Raw genomic sequence first — 22,111 nt, 5'->3', positions numbered from 1 at the left:
GCGTTAGGGGACTGGGCTGTTTACTGACTGAATCCTCATTTGACAATCATGTCGATAATTATTTTTAATAACATGCTTTTTCTAATGAAGTTGTTCATTATTCTGTTTAAGTAACATTTATTTTCAAAATGTCCAACATATGAAAGATTGTTCCAACTGGTTTCAACAACCATCATGTGTAGGCAAAAAAAATCTGTGTATTACATCAATGCTTTTTGTTTTCTTGATGAGTCTGGTTCCAATACTGGTGTTTAATATTATCCTGCCCAATTGTGAGTCCACAGAGCAGTGAACTAGACTAACTGTTGTTACACTACCAAACAAGATTCCTTTCTTTCAAAACACGCAACATTTAGTTCGTGAGAAAATCATCTACATCTAAACTAAATTTTTGTATTGCTCAATTAGTACAATACTGATGTTGTAATTTCATTGAAATTAATAATGAAACTTCTTATCATCCTTGAGGATATCTCTAAGTGCCAGTTCAAGAATTCTCTGAAACTCACTTGCCCACAATGGTCCGTAGCTGTGAAATCAAGCTCTTTAATTTACGAAGTATTCATTTTGTTTGGCTGCCTTGTTTATCTTTGATTACAGTTATCAAATAGTCGGTTAATTTAAGGTAATTTATGTTACATACACAATAACATTTATAAGTGTTCAACTGATCAAATGAAGTGACATACAACCGGGGACGCTAGATGTTAAGTTTGTAGGATTTTCGTGCCTTTTAACTTTTCTTTTATTCCACCTTCTTTATTTGATATAAAAGACATAATTAACGTGATAATACAAAGGAGGCCAGCTTTTAATTCAGTGCAACAATACAACAAATACTTCCAGAAGTCAGTTATCAAAACATGGTCGGCACTTAATTAGGTTCTCAGAGAAATGCTCGTGCACATAGCTGTTAGGGTAGTTTGACGCATTTTACGTTTAATTACAACAGGACACATTGCATTTATGATGATTACACTTAAAAAGAACAAAAAGACAGAACCAGAATACAAATTTCAATTGATAAAAAATTATTTAATTTGAATTTATTAAAGTACTGACTCCACTCGGCATGAGTGACATTTTCATTGATCAAAATTTCTTTACATATCGTTAATTGTGGTGTATTAGGTATGTCGTTTGGAAAGAAAATGTAAAAAATTGTATGACCTATTTTTAAATGTGATATTTCATAGTGTTGATTAAAATTTCCAGCTCCTATCTACCGTTTTTGATGATAAAATGAGCGATACATCAAAGTTTCCGTTACCAATTTTGATCGTGACTTTCTTCAAGTTCAACAAATAGGGATCAATTTTTGGGGTATTTTCTTGTGTAAAAATTGGGATCCATGCCTGACCCCGCGTTTGCGAGTTATCAGGGCATAAATTATTGAAGGAGTGGTGTGTGTATATATATATATTTGTTCAGAAAAGTATGGTGTGGTAATGTGAATAATTTCTAGTGTAATTTCTCATATTAATAATTTAATAATAACTGTGCACAAGTTTAATACAGTGCAACCCTGCTATAACGTGAATTCGGATATAACGCGGTTGTGGCATGGCTCCCAACATTTTGTATATTCATTCACACATGAGAAAATATTTTTTGTTCAAAGTACATGAAATAGTGAATAAAAAATTTATTATCAATATGGGGAAGAGATCGCATATGAATTTGAATTTAATATGATCGTGGCATGGTTCCTGAAATTTTAAATACATGTGTATTTTTCTCATACCGGGAAAAGAATACTTTTTTAAGTACGAAAAATAGTGTGTAAAATGTTTATTATCATTTTGGGGAGGAGTTCGCTTATGAATTTTAATATAATATGATCATGGCGTAGCTTCTGAAATTTAAATATCACCAGGTGCTTGAAGTGTTATGCGAAAATAAACATTATCGGAAATGTTACTTATTACTGGTCCATAAGTAAAGCCAGTAAGTCGTCTTTGTGATTGTTTTCAATTAATTCTGTATACAATCATTGTTCAAACAATAGCCAACATGTGTTTCTTCTTTAACTGCATACACAACCAAGCAGCAGACAATATGGTGGTTGATAAAAGATTCTCCCAGTTTAATAAACATCAAAAATTAAAGACGCCAAGATGTTTGCTGGGCTTGGCAGTGTTATTAGAAGCAATCAAGGGACCAGTAAATAATATCGGCTTTATTAGCTGGAAATTGAAAGGATATGAAATTGAGCATGTGTTCAGCTTTAAAATTTTTATAAAAGTGACTCGTGACCATTGCAGGCCTACTGCACTTAGTTCTCTGGTTTTACATGAGCATGGTGTTTGTTTATGAACTTGTTATTAATTTCCAATTTTTTTATGAAACTATTTTACCATATAGAAAAGCAAGTTCACAAACACAAGTCGTTCTCTGCACTTTGCGCAATGATTAGTATAGTAGTTTTCACGTTTCTTCGATATTCACAAAATCTGAAGTAAAAGTTATATGCATGTGTTAATTGATAATTATTCGTGCTGTAGTCATTCAAACAAATAGGCGTACAAGCGTTAATTATTGGAAATTTGCAATGGAATTACATATATTATGGATTAATTGCAAGCCTTGATGGTACGATATCAGATGGCAAGTAAACGGTGTTGATACTCTGTTCATGCTGTATATTAGATGCTGAATTCAGACACAATGATCTGGGGAAAAAAATACTGAATATTGTAAATCTGTGTGCATTTTTCAATAGAATTACATGCATTATAGATGAACTGCACGCCACAATGACACGATAGTAAATGGTGTTGATACCCTATTCATCATATACGTCAGACATGAATATGTGTCAATGAGTTGTTCTCTGAAAAAAGTAAAATACTGTAAAACCCCATATTAATGCAACCCAGAAGAACTGAATAGCTTGTTTTAACAAACCTTGTTTTTGTGAATCAAATATAATAACAGACACACAAACATGTGCTTAAAGATAGAAAATTATGTTACTACAAACAACAGAAGACTAAGATGGAATTTTCACTGAATACTGTACAGTTAATATTGTATAATGTATACTGAATACTGTACAGTTAATATTGTATAATGTACACTGAATACTGTACAGTTAATATTGTATAATGTACAATGAATACTGCACACTGAATAATGTAGATTTAAAAGTTTTTCTTCAATGCTTTATGCTGAGCATATTCTATTGTGTACTGCATAATGAATACTGTACACAGTTTATTCTACTTATCATTTGTATGCAAGAATCAGTTATCATGATGATTATTTGTGAAACATGGGGATTATTTAACTTCTTTGAAAATTATGTTGATTTAGCGAACGGTTCAAGCACTCCAACATAACCTAAAATATATTTGAAAGTGTGAACTGCCTTGTGCTACTCTTAATTCAATACTTTATTCCTATTATTTGATTTTATTGTAACGGACATAAGTATCAAATAAGAATCCTGTTAATAACTGTCCATAAAACAAAAGCTCAATGAGTAAATAAAAATTTATAAAATTTTGCACAAGCTGAAGATCACAGACTTTTCTTATCAGATACTATTGGCAAGTGAGGTTTCTCAGTATGAAATCTATTGTTAAAATCACATTAGTTTTCTACAACTGAACCCTGACCAGCCAATTCAATGCAGGTCAATAATTGCAAAAGACTTCCCATGGCCCTTATCTTCTTTGCAATTTTATCCATTATTTTATGTCCAATCACTCTCAAATTTCATAACACTATGATGTCATTATGCAATAATCATGTTTTATTGAGCATGCAGAAAGTATAAAGCAGACTACCTTCCCGTACGAAATAATTAGGCGGATTCCTCCTGGAACTTAAGCAGACTCCAGGTGGAATCTGCCTAAAATGTTAAAAATATGGTTAATACAAAGGCAGACATGGAAAATTTGAGAAGTTAAAGATGGATTCCATCTAGAGTCTGTCTAACTCTAAGATGGACTTTTGTCAAATTCCTGCTATCCTGTACGAAAACTTCCGCCCTGACTTTAACCAGATTCCAGGTGGAATTTTAAAGCGGATTTCACTTAAAGCCTAGATTCCACTTATTATAAATTTTAGGTGGGTTCAGGGTGGATTCAGGGTGGAATACAGCCCGAAATATGCAAATTAGTCCATCTATTACTAGGCGGAATTTGTTTATTCTGCCTACTAGGTGGAATTTGTTTATTCCTTCTACTAGGCGGAATCTGTTTATTCCGCTTATTTAGCCTAGATTCCCCTTATTATCACTTTTAGGCAGATTCAGGGTGGAATATAGCTCGAAATATGCAGATTACTGTTACTAGGTGGAATCTTTACTTCTGCCTAATTAGATGGAAATACCTGCAGAAACCACATCCAATAATGAAAATGTAAAGGTGGATTTCAGACAGGTTCTTTTAAGCAATTTCTCCCTAAACCATAAAAAATATACTTCAGATTTCTATTAAACTGCCTAATGATTTTTAGACATTATTGGGAATCAGTGATAAATATTCACAGTGATATTTAAAATGGATCATAAATTTTATTTTGACAGACATTATCAAATAAGATTTAGGTTTTTCTTGTCCTAAGGGGCAATGCCATTTTCTTTCTTGCATGCAAAATCTAATCCAACATGACATCACTCAAGTATCTTTCATTTCACTTTAAAGTTTGGTGAGATTTCACACATATTTTGACCAAACTTTCATTGAAATTATGTTGAGGTCTCACTCAAATTTCTTTGAAATATTTGTGAAGTTTCACAAAAAAAATTACTAAAACTTTTGTAAGATTATCGCTACAATTTTGATCATTATATAGTATTATTACTGAAGTTTTTTTTTAGTGTTTCAGACATTTCAGCAGGTTTCAAAGAAATAATGGATATGAATTAAATAGGACTTTATTAACCAAGGTGATATTTAAGTGTGCATGAAAACAATTATACTGATTTTGTAATTAAATGACATCCAATGCAAGAGAAATGGGAGTTAATAATAATAAAAATAATAATAATAATGACTCTATTTAGAGAAGGTAATTCAATTAGTTACAGAACTAATCTACCTTGAGGCCTTCTATCTGTGATGTACAACATATACAGTATATACAACATGATATGAAGTATCTGACACTAAATAATTATGTGGTTTTAAAAATCAAAGTATCAAGCCTGGAGCATATGCACAGGCATCTGTGAACACGTAAACATATATAAAATATAAAATATTAATCTGCATTGAAAAATTCAGCCATGAAAATAATGCAAAATTACAGAAATGCATCCATTTGAGACAATTTGATTATGAGAAGAAGAAAAGCTAGGAGCCTGCCTTATGTCACTTGTACTGTAGACTGGATTTTTGATTGCACAAACTATGATGCTGTTGTGGTCTCTTGAATTAGTCCTTGTTCCATAAGCAGCCATGACAAACGTTTATCATAATTACTCTTATTTTACACTGAATTCCAACACACCAAGAATATTTTGATCATATACACAATAATGCCTCATGAGATTGAAAGTAGATTCTACTTTTCAGCCAAGAATATTCCGCAAAGATATGACTATCTTTGATAAACATGGATATCTGGCAACAATTCCCACCAGTGATCTACACGTTGTCCCTCCTTAAATTCTGAAGTTAATCAGTTTGGAGTTGTATAACTTCGAAATCATCCTGATTCCTGATTCAATTCCTTGTCCTATTTAGCACGTTAGCTGTTACTGTAAAGCTCTTTATGGCACAAAACGCAAAATGCTTGTCCTGGCGTTCAGTTTTCATACGGATTGACCAATTATGTTCCCATCAAATTTGTGTTCAGGATATTCTAATTGGCACACATTTTTCAAATAGTTATTCAGTCTCTCGTCCCGCTCGAAAATTCGAATCGCCACATTTTGCAAACATGCTCTTTTCCATCAGTTTCTGTTACGCAACGATTTATTGGGCAATTATAAAATTTGGACCAATCAGAAAGCTTTATACAATGATCCTCTGTTACACAATAAAACGGAACAAGTACTTATTTGAAAGCTCATTGTGGAATGGTACCAGATAAAGCATTATTTAAAAAAAAGTTTCGGAGATGATTTTAAAAAATGGGTCCATATCGAGGAAATTCAGGTCAGGAGAAAAGCGAAATTATGTTTTAAAACGGAAAACAAGATGAAAACTTGTTTGAGGGCAGTTAAATCAATTGAAGTTAAACAAAAATACACCAACAACAACAAATTTGAAAAAGAAATTTAACAAGGAAAGCTGTGGAAAGAAGTTATAAATTGTGCCAAAAATAAATAATAAAATTACAGCTATAAGAAACAGGAAATATAAATACTGCTGAAAATCATTCAAATTGTACAAGAAACAATAAATGTTATTATATCTTATTGATATTTTTATAGAACTGTCAGTGATATTACAATCACAAAATATCATTATACACCACTCCCTCGATAACTTGCGCACATCGGGGTCCAGAAACATCGACCGCACTATAAGTGAGGCGTGAGTTATCAAGGGACCTATAAAATAAGCCCAAAACCAATAAAGTGACTGAGGACATAACGGAGAAATGGGGGGGGGGGGTTTGGCAGATTATACTGTTGAATACTCACTTTATAATCGTTCTGAGATTAAATGTTAATAAATATCTCTTCATAACGGTGTACTTTATTATTTCCTCATAGGACAGCATTAATTTCAGGATAAATTACAGTATATTGAAGCGATCATCAAAAACATTATTCCACGTGGTTTCCATTCGCTTAACATGTGTACCACTTCACACATTGTGTACTGCGTCACTAACTTTTATGTTGAATTGGATACATTCTAGTTTTATTGTTTGATCCAAATTAGACGTTTTTTTATATCCAAAAGATCGACTCTTTTCGAGAAACGGTGTCGATCGAACGATAGATAAATATTTTTAAATGTGATAGAAGTAAAATGGAAAACAAAAAAAACAAGGGTTAATCAGTACAGACGTATTTAATTGGTCTACAAATTTAAAACAACATAAATTAGAACAAGTTATTACTTGACATTTGTGCCACGCTTGACAAATATCAATTCATTTTTTGAAAAAATCAGTTATTTTTTTTTGTGTGTGTTACTCCTCGGTTTCTCTGCTGCCGAGCAAAATCCCTCAGATTTCTCAATTGCATGAGCTTTACGTAGTCAACATTTTGGCTCTCCAGCCACCTTATGGCAATATCAAAATATTTGATTGCTTCCTGTGCAGAGGGCCCACCCACACGGGTGCAACATCTGCGTCTGCATCACTTTCAACACTTGTGTTACTCCAGTTAGAATCGCCTTCTGCTGCAAATTTGTTCACTATAGAAATAATTATAGTTTCATCTGACATGTATTCGGCTGTGGGGCAATCATTGTCAGCACAAATCCACTCCTCCATATCAAGAGAAACGCCCGTCTCAGGACCATGTGTCTGTACGAATTTCTCCCAAACAGCCTCGGCATTAATGACATCAGTTTCACTGAAACATTCGAAGTCACTATCATCGTCGTTGTCTGTTACTGTTTTGCTTTACGTCAAAGGCAGCTCCAAGACCCTTAATCCAGCACCCCAGGTCTCTTGTAATCGATTTTTTTTTTTTAATGCAACAAACACTTCCCCAAGTTGTTGATCAAAACAAAGCCAGCATGTACATGTAATTAGGTTCTCACAGAAGTACTCACGGGTTTCGATGTGACGGTCGATTGACTCTTTTCATGTTTTCAATGAACATAATATGTTGTGATTATAATGTTTACACTGAAATAGAATTAAAGGATTAGAACGTGACTTTCACACAGGAAGACGTTTAACTGGTGTTTATTTCATTCTCTGTTGCCACCTGTTACCATTTACCAGAAGTTTTCATTGATAGCTATTTCACCAGACTGTTTATTTACAGTATACTGACAACTATTTATCATAAAAACTTACATAATATATGATACCTTTAAACTGAGGTCTCGCTAGGATTTTATAACTGGGTCTTTCTGCCTCTGAAGTCAATCACTAAATATCAGTATATTTTCTCACTCAGCCGCTAGTCAAAGCCTTTGAACTAGCCGCCTAGCTCTTGCATCATGTTCTTTTTTTTTTTTTAATGTACTCTTATGGCAACAGTACATCAAAGAGTCTTTCAGTCACTGAATTCTGTCATTGTAAATATCAGCACAGTTAACTGATCAACACATTTTCCCACAAAGCAGGTGGCTGAAACAGGACCGGCAAGTCTTTGAATTTTCCCGCGCACCTATTACATGCATATGGAGGACTCCCGCCTCAGTGATTTTCTGCATCCCAGATCAAAAATTGGCGTCCAAATACGCATAATTAAGCGTTTTCGAGATCTCTGAAATTAATTCTTCTTTAGAACTTGCAAATTTCAAAATATGGATTATATTTTTATGGGCATTAATCACCATTTTCGATGATAAAACGAGCAATGTATCAAGGTTTAATTTATCAATTCTTATCGTAATTTTTTCATGTTCAGCATATTTTAAAGACATTTTAAATACATTTTCTCTGGAAAAAATCGGGAGCCAAGATGGACACCGCGTTATAAGCGGGATCACGAGTTATCCGGGCGCGAGTTATCGAGGGAACGGTGTATTTTCAGTCATTTAACTTTACAGACACACAAAAGCCAAGTCCTAATTATGCCTTATTTAACTGATGTGAATGACTAAGTTCTTCATTCCGCCTAGATGTTGGTTAGAAAATAAACTAAGTCCAGATTCTTCCTTTCATATAATAGATGCCAGTGACTAAGTTCCTAATTCCACCTAGATGGTGGGTGGAAAATCAACCAAGTCCAAAATTATGCCTAAAGATGTATTTATAGCAGGAATTTGACAAAAGTCCATCTTAGAGTTAGACAGACTCTAGACGGATTTATCTTTGATTTCTCAAATTTTCCATGTCCGTCTTTGTATTAACCAGATTTTTAACATTTTAGGCAGATTCCACCTGGAGTCTGCTTAAGTTCCAGGTGGAATCCGCCTAATTATTTCGTATGGGATAAGTACATCTTTAGGCATAATTTTGGACTTGGTTGATTTTCCACCCACCATCTAGGTGGAATTAGGAACTTAGTCACTGACATCTATTATATGAAAGGAGGAATCTGGACTTAGTTTATTTTCTAACCAACATCTAGGTGGAATGAAGAACTTAGCCATTACATCAGTTAAATAAGGCATAATTAGGACTTGGCTTTTGTGTGTCTGTAAAGTTAAATGACTGAAAATATGGTGATATTTTGTGATTGTAATATCACTGACAGTTCTATAAAAATATCAATAAGATATAATAACATTTATTGTTTCTTGTACAATTTGAATGATTTTCAGCATCATTTATATTTCCTGTTTCTGATAGCTGTAATTTTATTGTTTATTTTGGGCACACTTTATAACTTCTTCCCACAGCTTTCCTTGTTAAATTTCTTTTTAAAATGTGTTGTTGTTGTTGTATATTTGTTTAACTTCAATTGGATTTAACTGCCCTCGAACAAGTTTTCATCTTGTTTTCTGTTTTAAAACATAATTTCGCTTTTCTCCTGACCTGAATTTCCTCGATATGGACCCATTTTTTAATATCGTCTCTGAAACTTTTTTTTAAATAATGTTCTATCCGGTCCCATTCCACAACAAGCTTTCAAATAAGTATTTGTTCCTTTTATTGTTTAACAGAGGATCATTGTATAAAGCTTTCTGATTGGTCAAAATTTTGTAATTGCCCAATGAATCGTCGCGTAACAGAAACTGATGGGAAAGCGCATGTTTGCTAAACATGCCGATTTGAATTTTCGAGCAGGATGAGAGATTGAATAACCATTTGAAAAATGTGTGGCAATGAGAATACCATGAATGCAAATTATATGGGAACATAATTGGTCAGTCTGTATGAAAACTGAACGCCAGGACAAGCATTTTGCGTTTTGTGCCATAAAGAGCTTTACAGTAGCGGCTAACGTGCTAAATAGGACAAGGAATTGAATCAGGATTATTTCGAAGTTATACAACGCCAAACTGATTGACTTCAGAATTTAAGGTGGAAATTGTTGCCAAATATCCATGGCTATCAAAGATAGTCATATCTTTGTGGAATTTTCTTGGCTGAAAAGTAGAATCTACTTTCAATCTCGTGAGGTATTATTGTGTATATTATCAAAATATTCTAGGTGTGTTAGAATTCAGTGTAAAATAAGAGTAATTATATCATGATAAACGTTTGTCATGGTTGCTTATGGAACAAGGACTAATTCGAGAGACCACAACAGCATCATAGTTTGTGCAATCAAAAATCCAGTCTACAGTACAAGTGACATAAGGCAGGCTCCTAGCTTTTCTTCTTCTCATAATCAAATTGTCTCAAATGGATGCTTTTCTGTAATTTTACATTATTTTCACGGCTGAATTTTCAATGCAGATTAATATTTTATATATGTTTATGTGTTCACAGATGCCTGTGCATATCTTCCAGGCTTGATACTTTGATTTTTAAAGCCACTTAATTATTTAGTGTCAGATACTTCATATCATGATGTATATGTTGTACATCACAGATAGAAGGCCTCAAGGTAGATTAGTTCTGTAACTAATTGAATTACCTTCTCTAAATAAAGTCATTATTATTATTATTATTTTTATTATTATTAACTCCCATTTCTCTTGCCTTGGATGTCATATAATTACAACATCAGTATAAATGTTTTCATGCACACTTAAATATCACCTTGGTTAATAAAGTCCTGTTTAATTCATATCCATTATTTCTTTGAAACCTGCTGAAATGTCTGAAACACTAAACAACTTCAGTAAAATACTATATAATGATCAAAACTTTATTGAAATCTTACAAAAGTTTTAGTCAATTTTTTGTGAAACTTCACAAATATTTCAAAGAAATTTGAGTGAGACCTCAACATAATTTCAATGAAAGTTTTGGTCAAAATATGTGTGAAATCTCACCTAACTTTAGAGTGAAATGAAAAATACTTAAGTGATGCCATGTTGGATTCGATTTTGTATGCAAGAAAGAAAATGGCATTGCCCCTTAGGACAAGAAAAACCTAAATCTTATTTAATAATGTCTGTCAAAATAAAATTTATGATCCATTTTAAAAATTACTGTGAATATGTATCATTGATTCCCAATAATGCCTAAAAATCATTAGGCAGTTTAATAGAAATCTGAAGTATATTTTTATGGTTTAGGCAGAAATTGCTTTAAAAAACCCGTCTGAAATTCGCCTTGACATTTTCATTATTGGATGGGGTTTCTGCAGGTATTTCCATCTAATTAGGCAGAAGTAAAGATTCCGCCTAGTAACAGTAATTTGCATACTTCGAGCTATATTCCACACTGAATCTACCTAAAAGTGATAATAAGGGGAATCTAGGCTAAATAAGAGGAATAAACAGATTCCACCTAGTAGAAGGAATAAACAAATTCCACCTAGTAGGCAGAATAAACAAATTCCACCTAGTAATAGATGGACTAATTTGCATATTTCGGGCTGTATTCCACCCTGAATCCACCCTGAACCCACCTAAAATTTATAATAAGTGGAATCTAGGCTTTAAGTGAAATCCGCTTTAAAATTCCACCTGGAATCTGGTTAAAGTCAGGGCGGAAGTTTTCGTACAGGTTCACACAGGGCCAATTTGAGTCTAAGCTGATTGCTGATAGTTGTACATCATGTACTAATAAATCTCCTAGAGTGGTCTGTACACACGTTATCTGTTTATATTCCTCTTACCTAAGTCCGTTCAGCAGGATTTCTGGTTGGGGAGAAGCATTCTTATTGCCCACATGGGAAACACCTGAAAGACATACTGACATGTTTAATTTACTAAATAACTTATCATAATAACTTGCTTACATGATGACTTGACTATAACCCACCCCCTCCCCCATGTATTTTGCATTAGTTAGATCAGTCTTTAAGGGTTGACTATTTGCCAGTTAGCCAAAGTTCCAGTCTGGAAAAAGAAACAAGCCAAATTAGATGGAAAGATATGTATAAAATAGAAGAGAAACCAGAGTAAAATAAATACAGTTGTATTACTGACTGGAATAATTTTACCATTTTCAATTAAATCCATACAAATCCATAATGCTTGACATTTTAAATTCCTTTTACGGGTACATGACAAAGCCATGAAGTCTATTATAGGTCACATGCTGATATAAAAAAAGTAGTCCCAAATGTTCCAATTCGCAATATCCCACATGATAATTTCACATGTCTTACAAATGAACAACAAAAGAAAAGTCCACACTTTTGTGATTCACAGTGTCATCTATAGGTCACTGTCTGATGTCAATGGATTTAAAACTCATGAATTCATCCTGAAGGTACGAGTCATGACATAAATTATAAAATCCTCCATTACTGTCTGGTCATCATAAACATCATTCAACTCTTGTCCCCCATTTTTACTATCATAAGTGAGTGCTTATGTAAGAATCAGCTTGATCTCTGGAAGTGACACTTTGATCATTCAGTGTATGAAATCTATTAAAGGATAAACCACAACTGAACAGGTATCAACTGCATGCCTGATCACAGAGGTTCAAATGAACACCCTCTGTTACCATATTTGCCAGCCTATAAGATGCTACTTTTTGACCAGAAAATCATAGCTTCATCTTATACTATGAATCAACTTATACATGGATTATGTCATCTGAATTGCTTTATCATATTTTTCATATGCAAAATAATTATCCAAGAGTATGAAAAATAATGTGAAAAACATATTTCATTTTGGGGAAGAGATCGTGTATGAAAAAATATAGCATCCCACAATGAGTATTTTGAGCAATTGCATGATCATCAGTATTACAGAATTAACACAGATCAGATGTAATTGTGCTAAAGCAGCAAGCACTAGTAATATATGTTGTTTGTAATTTACATTTAAATTTGATTACATATATCTGCATTAGAATTTACAAGTTAGAAGATGAATAACCATGACAAAGACATATTCCATCACAATTTTCTTCTTGCACCTAATGAGAGAGAGAGACCTCCTGTACGAAAACTTCCGCCCTGACTTTAACCAGATTCCAGGTGGAATTTTAAAGCGGATTTCACTTAAAGCCTAGATTCCACTTATTATAAATTTTAGGTGGGTTCAGGGTGGATTCAGGGTGGAATACAGCCCGAAATATGCAAATTAGTCCATCTATTACTAGGTGGAATTTGTTTATTCCTTCTACTAGGTGGAATTTGTTTATTCCTTCTACTAGGCGGAATCTGTTTATTCCGCTTATTTAGCCTAGATTCCCCTTATTATCACTTTTAGGCAGATTCAGGGTGGAATATGGCTCGAAAAATGCAAATTACTGTTACTAGGCGGAATCTTTACTTCTGCCTAATTAGATGGAAATACCTGCAGAAACCACATCCAATAATGAAAATGTCAAGGCGGATTTCAGACGGGTTTTTTTTAAAGCAATTTCTGCCTAAACCATCAAAAATATACTTCAGATTTCTATTAAACTGCCTAATGATTTTTTAGACATTATTGGGAATCAATGATAAATATTCACAGTAATATTTAAAATGGATCATAAATTTTATTTTGACAGACATTATTAAATAAGATTTAGGTTTTTCTTGTCCTAAGGGGCAATGCCATTTTCTTTCTTGCATACAAAATCGAATCCAACATGGCATCACTTAAGTATTTTTCATTTCACTTTAAAGTTTGGGAGATTTCACACATATTTTGACCAAACTTTCACTGAAATTATGTTGAGGTCTCACTCAAATTTCTTTGAAATATGTGTGAGGTTTCACAAAAAACTGACTAAAACTTTTGTAAGATTTCACTAAAATTTTGATCATTATATAGTATTTTACTGAAGTTTTTTTTTAGTGTTTCAGACATTTCAGCAGGTTTCAAAGAAATAATGGATATGAATTAAACAGGACTTTATTAACCAAGGTGATATTTAAGTGTGCATGAAAACAATTATACTGATGTTGTAATTATATGACATCCAAGGCAAGAGAAATGGGAGTTAATAATAATAAAAATAAAAATAATAATAATAATAATGACTTTATTTAGAGAAGGTAATTCAATTAGTTACAGAACTAATCTACCTTGAGGCCTTCTATCTGTGATGTACAACATATACTGTATATACAACATGATATGAAGTATCTGACACTAAATAATTATGCTTATGGAACAAGGACTAATTTGAGAGACCACAACAGCATCATAGTTTGTGCAATCAAAAATCCAGTCTACAGTACAACACTGACATAAGGCAGGTTCCTAGCGTTTCTTCTTTTTATAATCAATGTCTCAAATGGATGCTTTTCTGTAATTTTGCATCATTTTCACAACTGAATTTTTCAATGCAAATTAATATTTGATATTTTATATATGTTTATGTGTTCACAGATGCCTGTGCATATGTTCCAGGCTTGATACTTTGATTTGTAAAATCAATTATTTAGTGTCAAGCCAGATTCTTCACATCATGTTGTATATATTGTACATAACAGATAGAAAGCCTCAAGGTAGTTTAGTTCTGTAACTGAGTTACCTTCTCTAAATAAAGTTATTATTATTATTATTATTAACTCCCATATCTCTTGCCTTGGATGTCATATAATTAGAACATCTGTATAGTTGTTTTCATGCACACTTAATATCATCTTGGTTAATAAAGTCCTATTTAATTTATATCTGTTATTAATTTAAAACCTAAACTGTCTGAAAAACTACTGAAACGTCAGTAAAATACTATATAATGATCAAAATTTAGTGGAGTCTCACAAAAGTTTTAGTCAAATTTCAGTGAAATTTTAGTGAGATCTCACCACATTTTCAATGAAAGTTTTGGTCGAAATATTTGTGAAATCTCACCAAACTTTTCAATAAAATGAAAAAGACTTCTTAAGTGATGCCATCATGGATCAGGTTTTGCATGAATGAAAGAAAATGAGGACAAGAAAAACCTAAGTCTTATTTGATAATGTCTGTCAAAATAATCGATTTTAAAAATTATTGTGAATACTTATCATTGATTCCAAATAATGTCTAAGAATCATTAGGCAGTTTAATAGAAATATGAAGCAGATTTTTTTATGGTTTAGGCAGAAAGCGCTTAAAAAACCCACATGAAATCTGCTTTAAGTACACCTGGAAAATTTCATACGGGATGGACTATTACCAAATTCCATATGAAATATTTACAAATTCCATATGGACTATTCACAAATTCCATATAATTGCCAAATTCCATATGGATTAATCAGAAATTCTATTTGGATTATTGCCAAATTCCATATGGAATATTAATTTTATTCCATATGAACAACCTACAGATCTCTTGGACTAATTTGCATATTTTGTGGGATTTTCCATATGGAGTACGTACAGAATCCATATCATTTCCATATGGATACACTGAAATCCATAAGAGTGCTTCAACTATAGAATAAAAATATCCATATGGATATTTCTGTAAAAGTACGTATGGATTCCATATTCAATCCATGTGGAAAATTTCGTACGGGCAACACTAGCAACTGAGGAAGGTTCATTTCTAAATTTGAAATTCAGTAAACTGAACTTCGATCCAATTACATCAAGGCTCTCTCTAACATCTATAAATATCACAAGTTCAGGCCGGGTTGTTGATGATGAAGTAGCAAGCTGATGTTTATTAGCTTTTTCATGCTGTTTTATGTCATGGGTGCTTCCATGCCCATTAGCGAAATCACAAATACATAATTTGTAAAACTCGAGGTTTTCTCCTTTACTGGATGGTTTCACAAATCTAAAACAGATGGCACAATTGACCTTCAAGTTCTGTTTTCTTTTGTTTGCTGGAGAAAATTCTGAATCTTCTGCTTTACTTTTTGACATCAATAGAAATTGAATATTACGAAGATGAGATATTGGGATAGCAGCAACTGATTTGTGCCATCCAATATGGTGGTTAAAGACTGGCATGGTAGCCTTGATTTCAAATGAACCAATCATATTTTAGAACTCTATATCCCTCTATTCATGCAATATACATTTACTCTCAGAATGGAAATGGGTGCCCATTCTAAACAAAAAAATTATGAGGAATAAGGAAATTTTTTATTTAATTTTTTAAAATTGAAAAATGGATTTTTAACAAAAAAAATGTATGCCTGTATTCAGACCCCCAAAATACAGGACGAATACAGAAAAAACAGGACACTTGGCAGCTATGCTTGACCATTATGAACCTAATTTATGACACAAAGCTTTTCATTTACCAAATATGCTTTCACTTCATTCCTTTACCCTTCATGATCACATTTAAAAATAGTTATGATACATTAGTTATATATTTAGTTATATTTTATTACTGATCACAAGAGTTTATGTGGGTGGGAACTGCATGCCTTTGTACTATTTTATTGTACTTTTCTTACTGATTTGATTAAAAAGAAACATCCTTAATGTGATAAAACAACAAAGGTCTCTTTAAATAAATTTTTACAGTGCAACGAGCACTACCCCAAGTGATACTTCAAAACACAGCCAGCACTTAATAGGTTCTCACAGACATGCTCACAGGTATCAATGTGATTGTCAATTTACTCTTTTCATGTTTCAACAGAAGAGAACATGCCATGATTATACTGTTTACACTGAATCAAAATTAAAAGATTAAAATATGAATTTCACCTGAAATGACATATTTAGTTGGTGTTTATTTCTTCCAATGTTGCACCTGTTAGCATTTACCAAAGTTTCACTGATCACTATTTTGCCATCGTTCATTACTGACAGTGTATTGAGAATATTTTTTCAATAAATTTTAACAAAATATGTAATTTCTTATTAAAGCCTGTGAATTGCACGATGTTGATTCTAACTTTTCAGGCACTAACTAACATTTACTATGATAAAATGAGCAATATATCAAGGTTTCATTTACAAATTCTGATTGAGATTTTCTTCACATTCAACATATAGGGGCCATGTTTTAAAATCTTTTCTTTGAAAAAAATAAAATAAAACAGGATCCATGCTGGACATGGTTATAAGCAAGTTCACAAGTTGTCAAGGGAACAGTATACTTTTGTTGTCAACTTATATTAGTTTCTGCAAGTTCACTTCTGGGTTAGTTTTTATTTTATTAGTGGCCCTGTCTCTCTCTTTATGGGAGTGGGGATACATGACTAGTGTCAGCCTAGTAGCAGCACCACTCTCTGGGGTTAATCTTTCAAACCTCGACCCTCCAGCCCTGCAACTTGACCCCCTCTTCCTTTCCAGGCAGACAGGGTCACTCTGTTAGTGTCTGTATTTTGGGTGTAGGACAAAATCCCATCTGGATAAAATCCTCAAAGCAAAACAAAGATTAGACGTAATTCCCTCCCATAGTCTAAAATTTTAAACTTTTTAATCTGTCACAAATATACTGGGATATCTTGAAACAGGATTAAGGGAAAGAAAAGAAATGTGACATATAAACAATATACCTCAAATTTAAATTAATTATGGAATTTCATATTTATCTAGTAAAATTATGGCTTAGCTTTTAAGTCCTTACATCCAAGGGGGAAAAAAGACAAAATGTGACATGTTATCAGAACATATATTTCATTTCATTATGAAATTTCATGTTTATCCAATAAACTTATGGATCAGCATGGGTTTGAGTCTCAAACTCAGCCAATGTGAGTATGAGAGAAAGCTTGCCTATAGCTTTCCATTGGTCGGTGAGTCTTACTAGGGTTTTCTCAGGTTCTACCTCCACCAGCTATCATAATCTGAAAAAATGCACTGAATCCACAACAACAACATTCAAACCCCATACAGAACTATTGACAGAGGCAAAGACTGCATCCAATTAAGATTATTTTCCAATGTCCAATGGATTTTAAAGAAAGAAACTTGGTGTATTTATTTTTTTGTCTTAAGGTTGTAATAATGTGAATGCATCCACATCTGCATAGAGATTTGCTGATGACTGATAAGTGTACCAACTAGTTTTTGTTTGTATGTGTATTAAATGTTTTAATTTCTTATATTCAGTTTTAAATTTCCAGTCATTTTTTACAGGTTCTGATGAAAAGAAAGTTATTCTCAATTGGATAATTTCACTTTTTGGGGTTATGCACATTGACCTATTTCTTGTGACCTCAAAATTTGGGCATCAACAACTTTGTACTATCTAGGATATATATTTTGAAGTAATTTTCATAATCATGTTTTGGGGTCCCCAAGTGGCTGAGTGGTCTAAAGCGCTCACCGTTCCGGATCACTGCCATCTCACCTCTGTCTGCGTGGGTTCGAGTCCAAGGCTCGGCTAGCGTGGGTAGGTGGGAAAGCCTGCCAGTAGCTTCTCGTGGGTCGGTGGTTCTTCCCTGGGTTTTCCAGGGTTCTTCCTCCACCACTTATACTGGCCGCCATGTATAGCCTATCTTGTGCTGAAAAATGGCATTAAACCCTAGAACAACAACAACAACAACATAATCATGTTTTGAAAAAATATTGAACAAGTAATGCTGTGATGAGCAGCCAGCTTGACTTTAAATTCAATATATGGTACCCTATGCCCACTACAATGGTAGCATCTGGACTTGTGGCAGAATATTTATTAACTGCTGTTGATGATGAATATAAACAATTTTAAATTCCTTGATTTTTATTCATTAGTTACATGTCTTCATTCAGACTCAGGTTACAATAAAGCTGACCTGGAATTTATCTTCATATAAAAAATCTCTCTGAGACCACTACTAAAAAGTGGTCACCGTTTTCTGTACCAAATTAGTATTTTTGTTCTTTTGTCTTCAACAGAGCTCAGACCATCTTATTTCCACATAAAATGTGACTAAATGGAAGTTGACAACTAATATAAGAATAAGAACAGCAAAGACATACCTGTATTACAGAAGTAAATGAGCATGGCAGTAAGCGCAGGGTCTTCATGTAGATTCCAGAAATGTGGAATGACCTTTCTGTCAGCCTCTCGCTTCTTATCCTGCTCAGTTAAAACCTGAAGAAAAAAAGAAAAAAAAAAAAATATATATATATATATATATATATATATATATATATATATATATATATATATATATATATATATATATTATAACAATAGCTTTAATTAAGTACAGTATTTACTTACTGTTCTTATTTTTTATTTTTTGAGGTTGGTGGGTGGATGGGCAACACAGAAAGTTTTATTTTCCTGACAGAAAAATTAATGTATTTTTCTGGAGATATTCTCTTTTTCTTTCTCTTGAATAACTGTAATGTATATCTGATTTAATCATGTTTATTTTTAATTTAATTGTTTGTCAGTTTTAAATTTTTTATTCTATTATAATGTAAATTTTTTCACTAGAGATGATACTTTTTCAGAAAATTGTTTGACCTTGACTGTTAGTTTATAAACACCAGGTGCTGACCTAAATTCTGACCTGGATTAAAAACTAGTAAACAAAGTTATATTTTATTTTAAAATGATTGGTTGTTGTCAAGGTCATAATGGGACTACTCGGGTTAAGAAGTAAACACTTTTTTTTTTTTTTCTGGGAATAAAATCATTGGTCTAATCAAGGCCATATTCTGTGTATGTGATACAAACATGATCATGTGACCCCCCTCTGATTTCGCAACTTGGGGTAATTTTGAAACTGCATACTATGATACAATATAATCTTTGTTTTGAGAGAGATTTCTCAGTTTTGGGCTTTTCATACTGATGTCAAGTTAATTTGTTGTAGCCAGATTTGAGCTATAATAATTGTTCAGATCAGTTGATTTCAAAAGGATTAATTCTTTATTCTCTGGAAATATTTTGAGGAGTGCTCACTCAGAAATTTTGGAAAGACATTGCTTACAAATTTAATTTGGATTTCCAACACCGGAGTGCCATTATTTGTATTTCTACAAGGATCTGTAGATAAGCACAGTAATGACTACAGCATACGTCATCATCATTCATCTTGGATTTTACAGCAGGATTCGAATTTTGAAATTATTAGAACATTTATTACTAGGACTTTTGCAATTTAATTCGTGGATTATTCTTAGATTATTTTTGGATTTGATTCTTGAAACTGTACGTTCTTCTCCTTTTTTCATTTTTACAGAATTTTCCAGGAAAATAAATTATTTGTTAAAGTTTAAAAAGCTTGTTCTTTTCACTCTTTCTGTGTTACTGTTTATTCGAGCCTAAACACGTAACATAATCTATGAAAACATATCTTCTCTGTAGTCCTTCATTTCTATCTAATTTTGGATCATGTGCAAACTAGGCACAGAAAACTATTTCTTGAAAAATTATTTTGTGTCAGATGTGCCTGACTTGCCATGAAACTGACCTGTACTTTCTACTGGCAAACTTTGTTAACTTAAAGTCCTGATCTGCAGATATCTTTTCCTTTACATTTCTACAAAAACACTTGTGGGGACATTATATGATCCTTTTCTACTCTTCAAGTGTTCTACTTCTTTCCTCAATTTCTGTACAATCAGGGCCCCCCACACCACCAATACATCCCCTCACCCCTATGACCATGGACAAGTCATCTCACTAGCTGTGCTCTGTCCTGCATTTTCCTCTTGCAAATATCTGGACACATCAACTCAATTCCTCTTCAAGTGCTCTCTTCATTTCTGCAACTTTTCTAAAACTGAAGTTCTGAGTAATGAGTTTCCGTTGTTATCTACCTTGATCTTTATTCATTTTCTTTGACAAGTTATCTCACCTCATGTACTCTTTTTGCATACCTGGTTGTCCTTGGCATTCTCCTGCATTCTCTGTTGCCAGGTTTTTTCCATGTCAGCCATCTCTTCTTCTGTTTTCTTCAGTTTCTCCTTAAGAGCCTCAAACTCTACAATATACAGTGGTACAATTTTAATCAATCTTACATCTGGGTATGAGTTAAAGAAAACTTGCACAAAAATGTAAAAATGATTATATGCACAATATTCCAGGAATGAAACCCAAGTTGTTGTTGTTGTTGTGGGGTTTAACGCCATTTTGCAGCACACGGTAGGCTATTCATGGCGGCCAGTATTAATGGTGGAGGAAGAACCCGAGAAAACCCCCGAAAGAACCACCGACCCACGAGAAGCTACTGGCAAGCTTTCTCACATACCCACATTGGCTGAATCTTAGACTCGAACCGGCACAGACAGAGGTGAGATGGCAGTGATCCGTAACGAAGAGCGCTTTAGACCACTCGGCCACTCGGGGCCCCTGAAACCCAAGTCTTGTTGAGTCAAATGGATGCTCTATCCCTTCCATCCCACCCCAACCCCAAGATCATGAATCTAACGATTAAAGATAGTTTCAGTACAAAGATTTGTCAAAATACATCATGTTCAGATGATTACCATAAAATGAAATAAATTTCACACCAATCCACTAAAACTGCAAGAGTACTTGCATTCACAAAATTCTATCATACACTGCATCCAGCTGAAAGATAAAAAAGGCAATAAATCTCACAAAAATCATTGATGTACAAAAATTGTGCACCTTTGGATGATGATCATGAGGTGTACCAAGTCTGAAAGCAATCGATAAAGACATTAAGGAAAACTGCAGGACTAATTTGCTAATGAGATTGTGTCATGCTTTGCATCAGGCAACAACATATGGGAGTGACACACTAATGTCTTCTTTTCAACAGCAGAGTGCTGAAACTATATCTAGTATTTTCAAATTAACTACTGTGGCATCCACATTGGATTTAAAATCAGCACCATTTTTATTTAGGATAAACAAAATGCTATAAGAAGACTTTTGGTTAAAACCTCATTTTGATATAACCATTCAAGTTTTCAATATCTTCATTGTGGCAGCCAGCAATGTTTTCATTCATACCCAACTAGTTATCATAATCAGTCTTCAAAGAAAACCCCATGACCATATTGACTTTTAATTTAAACAAATTTCAAGGTAGCTGCTATAGTAGCCAAAATGGATGCCAGATTCTTCTGGTGAAAAAACAATGATGATATGACTTTCCATTCAGCAAAAACAAGATTTTTTAACATGGTGCTGTGGCGGCATGTGGCCATACTGGTTTTCAGATTGGCACCATTTTCATTTACAACCACCC

At 33.3% G+C, this 22,111-nt stretch overlaps 1 protein-coding gene across 2 annotated transcripts in view; it reads right to left on the bottom strand.

The window, feature by feature from the left end:
* LOC149795336 (kinesin-like protein KIF28) overlaps positions 1-22,111 on the bottom strand; it is a 206,148-nt gene that overhangs the window by 101,488 nt on the left and 82,549 nt on the right. For both annotated transcript variants that reach the window (XM_089965111.1, XM_089965110.1), the window contains exons 11-13: positions 20,772-20,875; positions 18,915-19,029; positions 11,771-11,834 (exon numbers count right to left, since the gene is read on the bottom strand). In XM_089965111.1, coding sequence (XP_089821237.1) covers positions 11,771-11,834; positions 18,915-19,029; positions 20,772-20,875 — 283 coding nt within the window. The remainder of the gene's footprint in view (positions 1-11,770; positions 11,835-18,914; positions 19,030-20,771; positions 20,876-22,111) is intronic.

This window comes from Sinohyriopsis cumingii, chromosome 7, assembly GCF_028554795.1.
Source record: "Sinohyriopsis cumingii isolate HCF-2022 chromosome 7, ASM2855479v2, whole genome shotgun sequence".
Classification (NCBI taxonomy): Eukaryota; Metazoa; Mollusca; class Bivalvia; order Unionida; family Unionidae; genus Sinohyriopsis; species Sinohyriopsis cumingii.
Note: the sequence above shows the minus strand (reverse complement) of the source record. Positions and strands in the feature narration are given on the sequence as shown.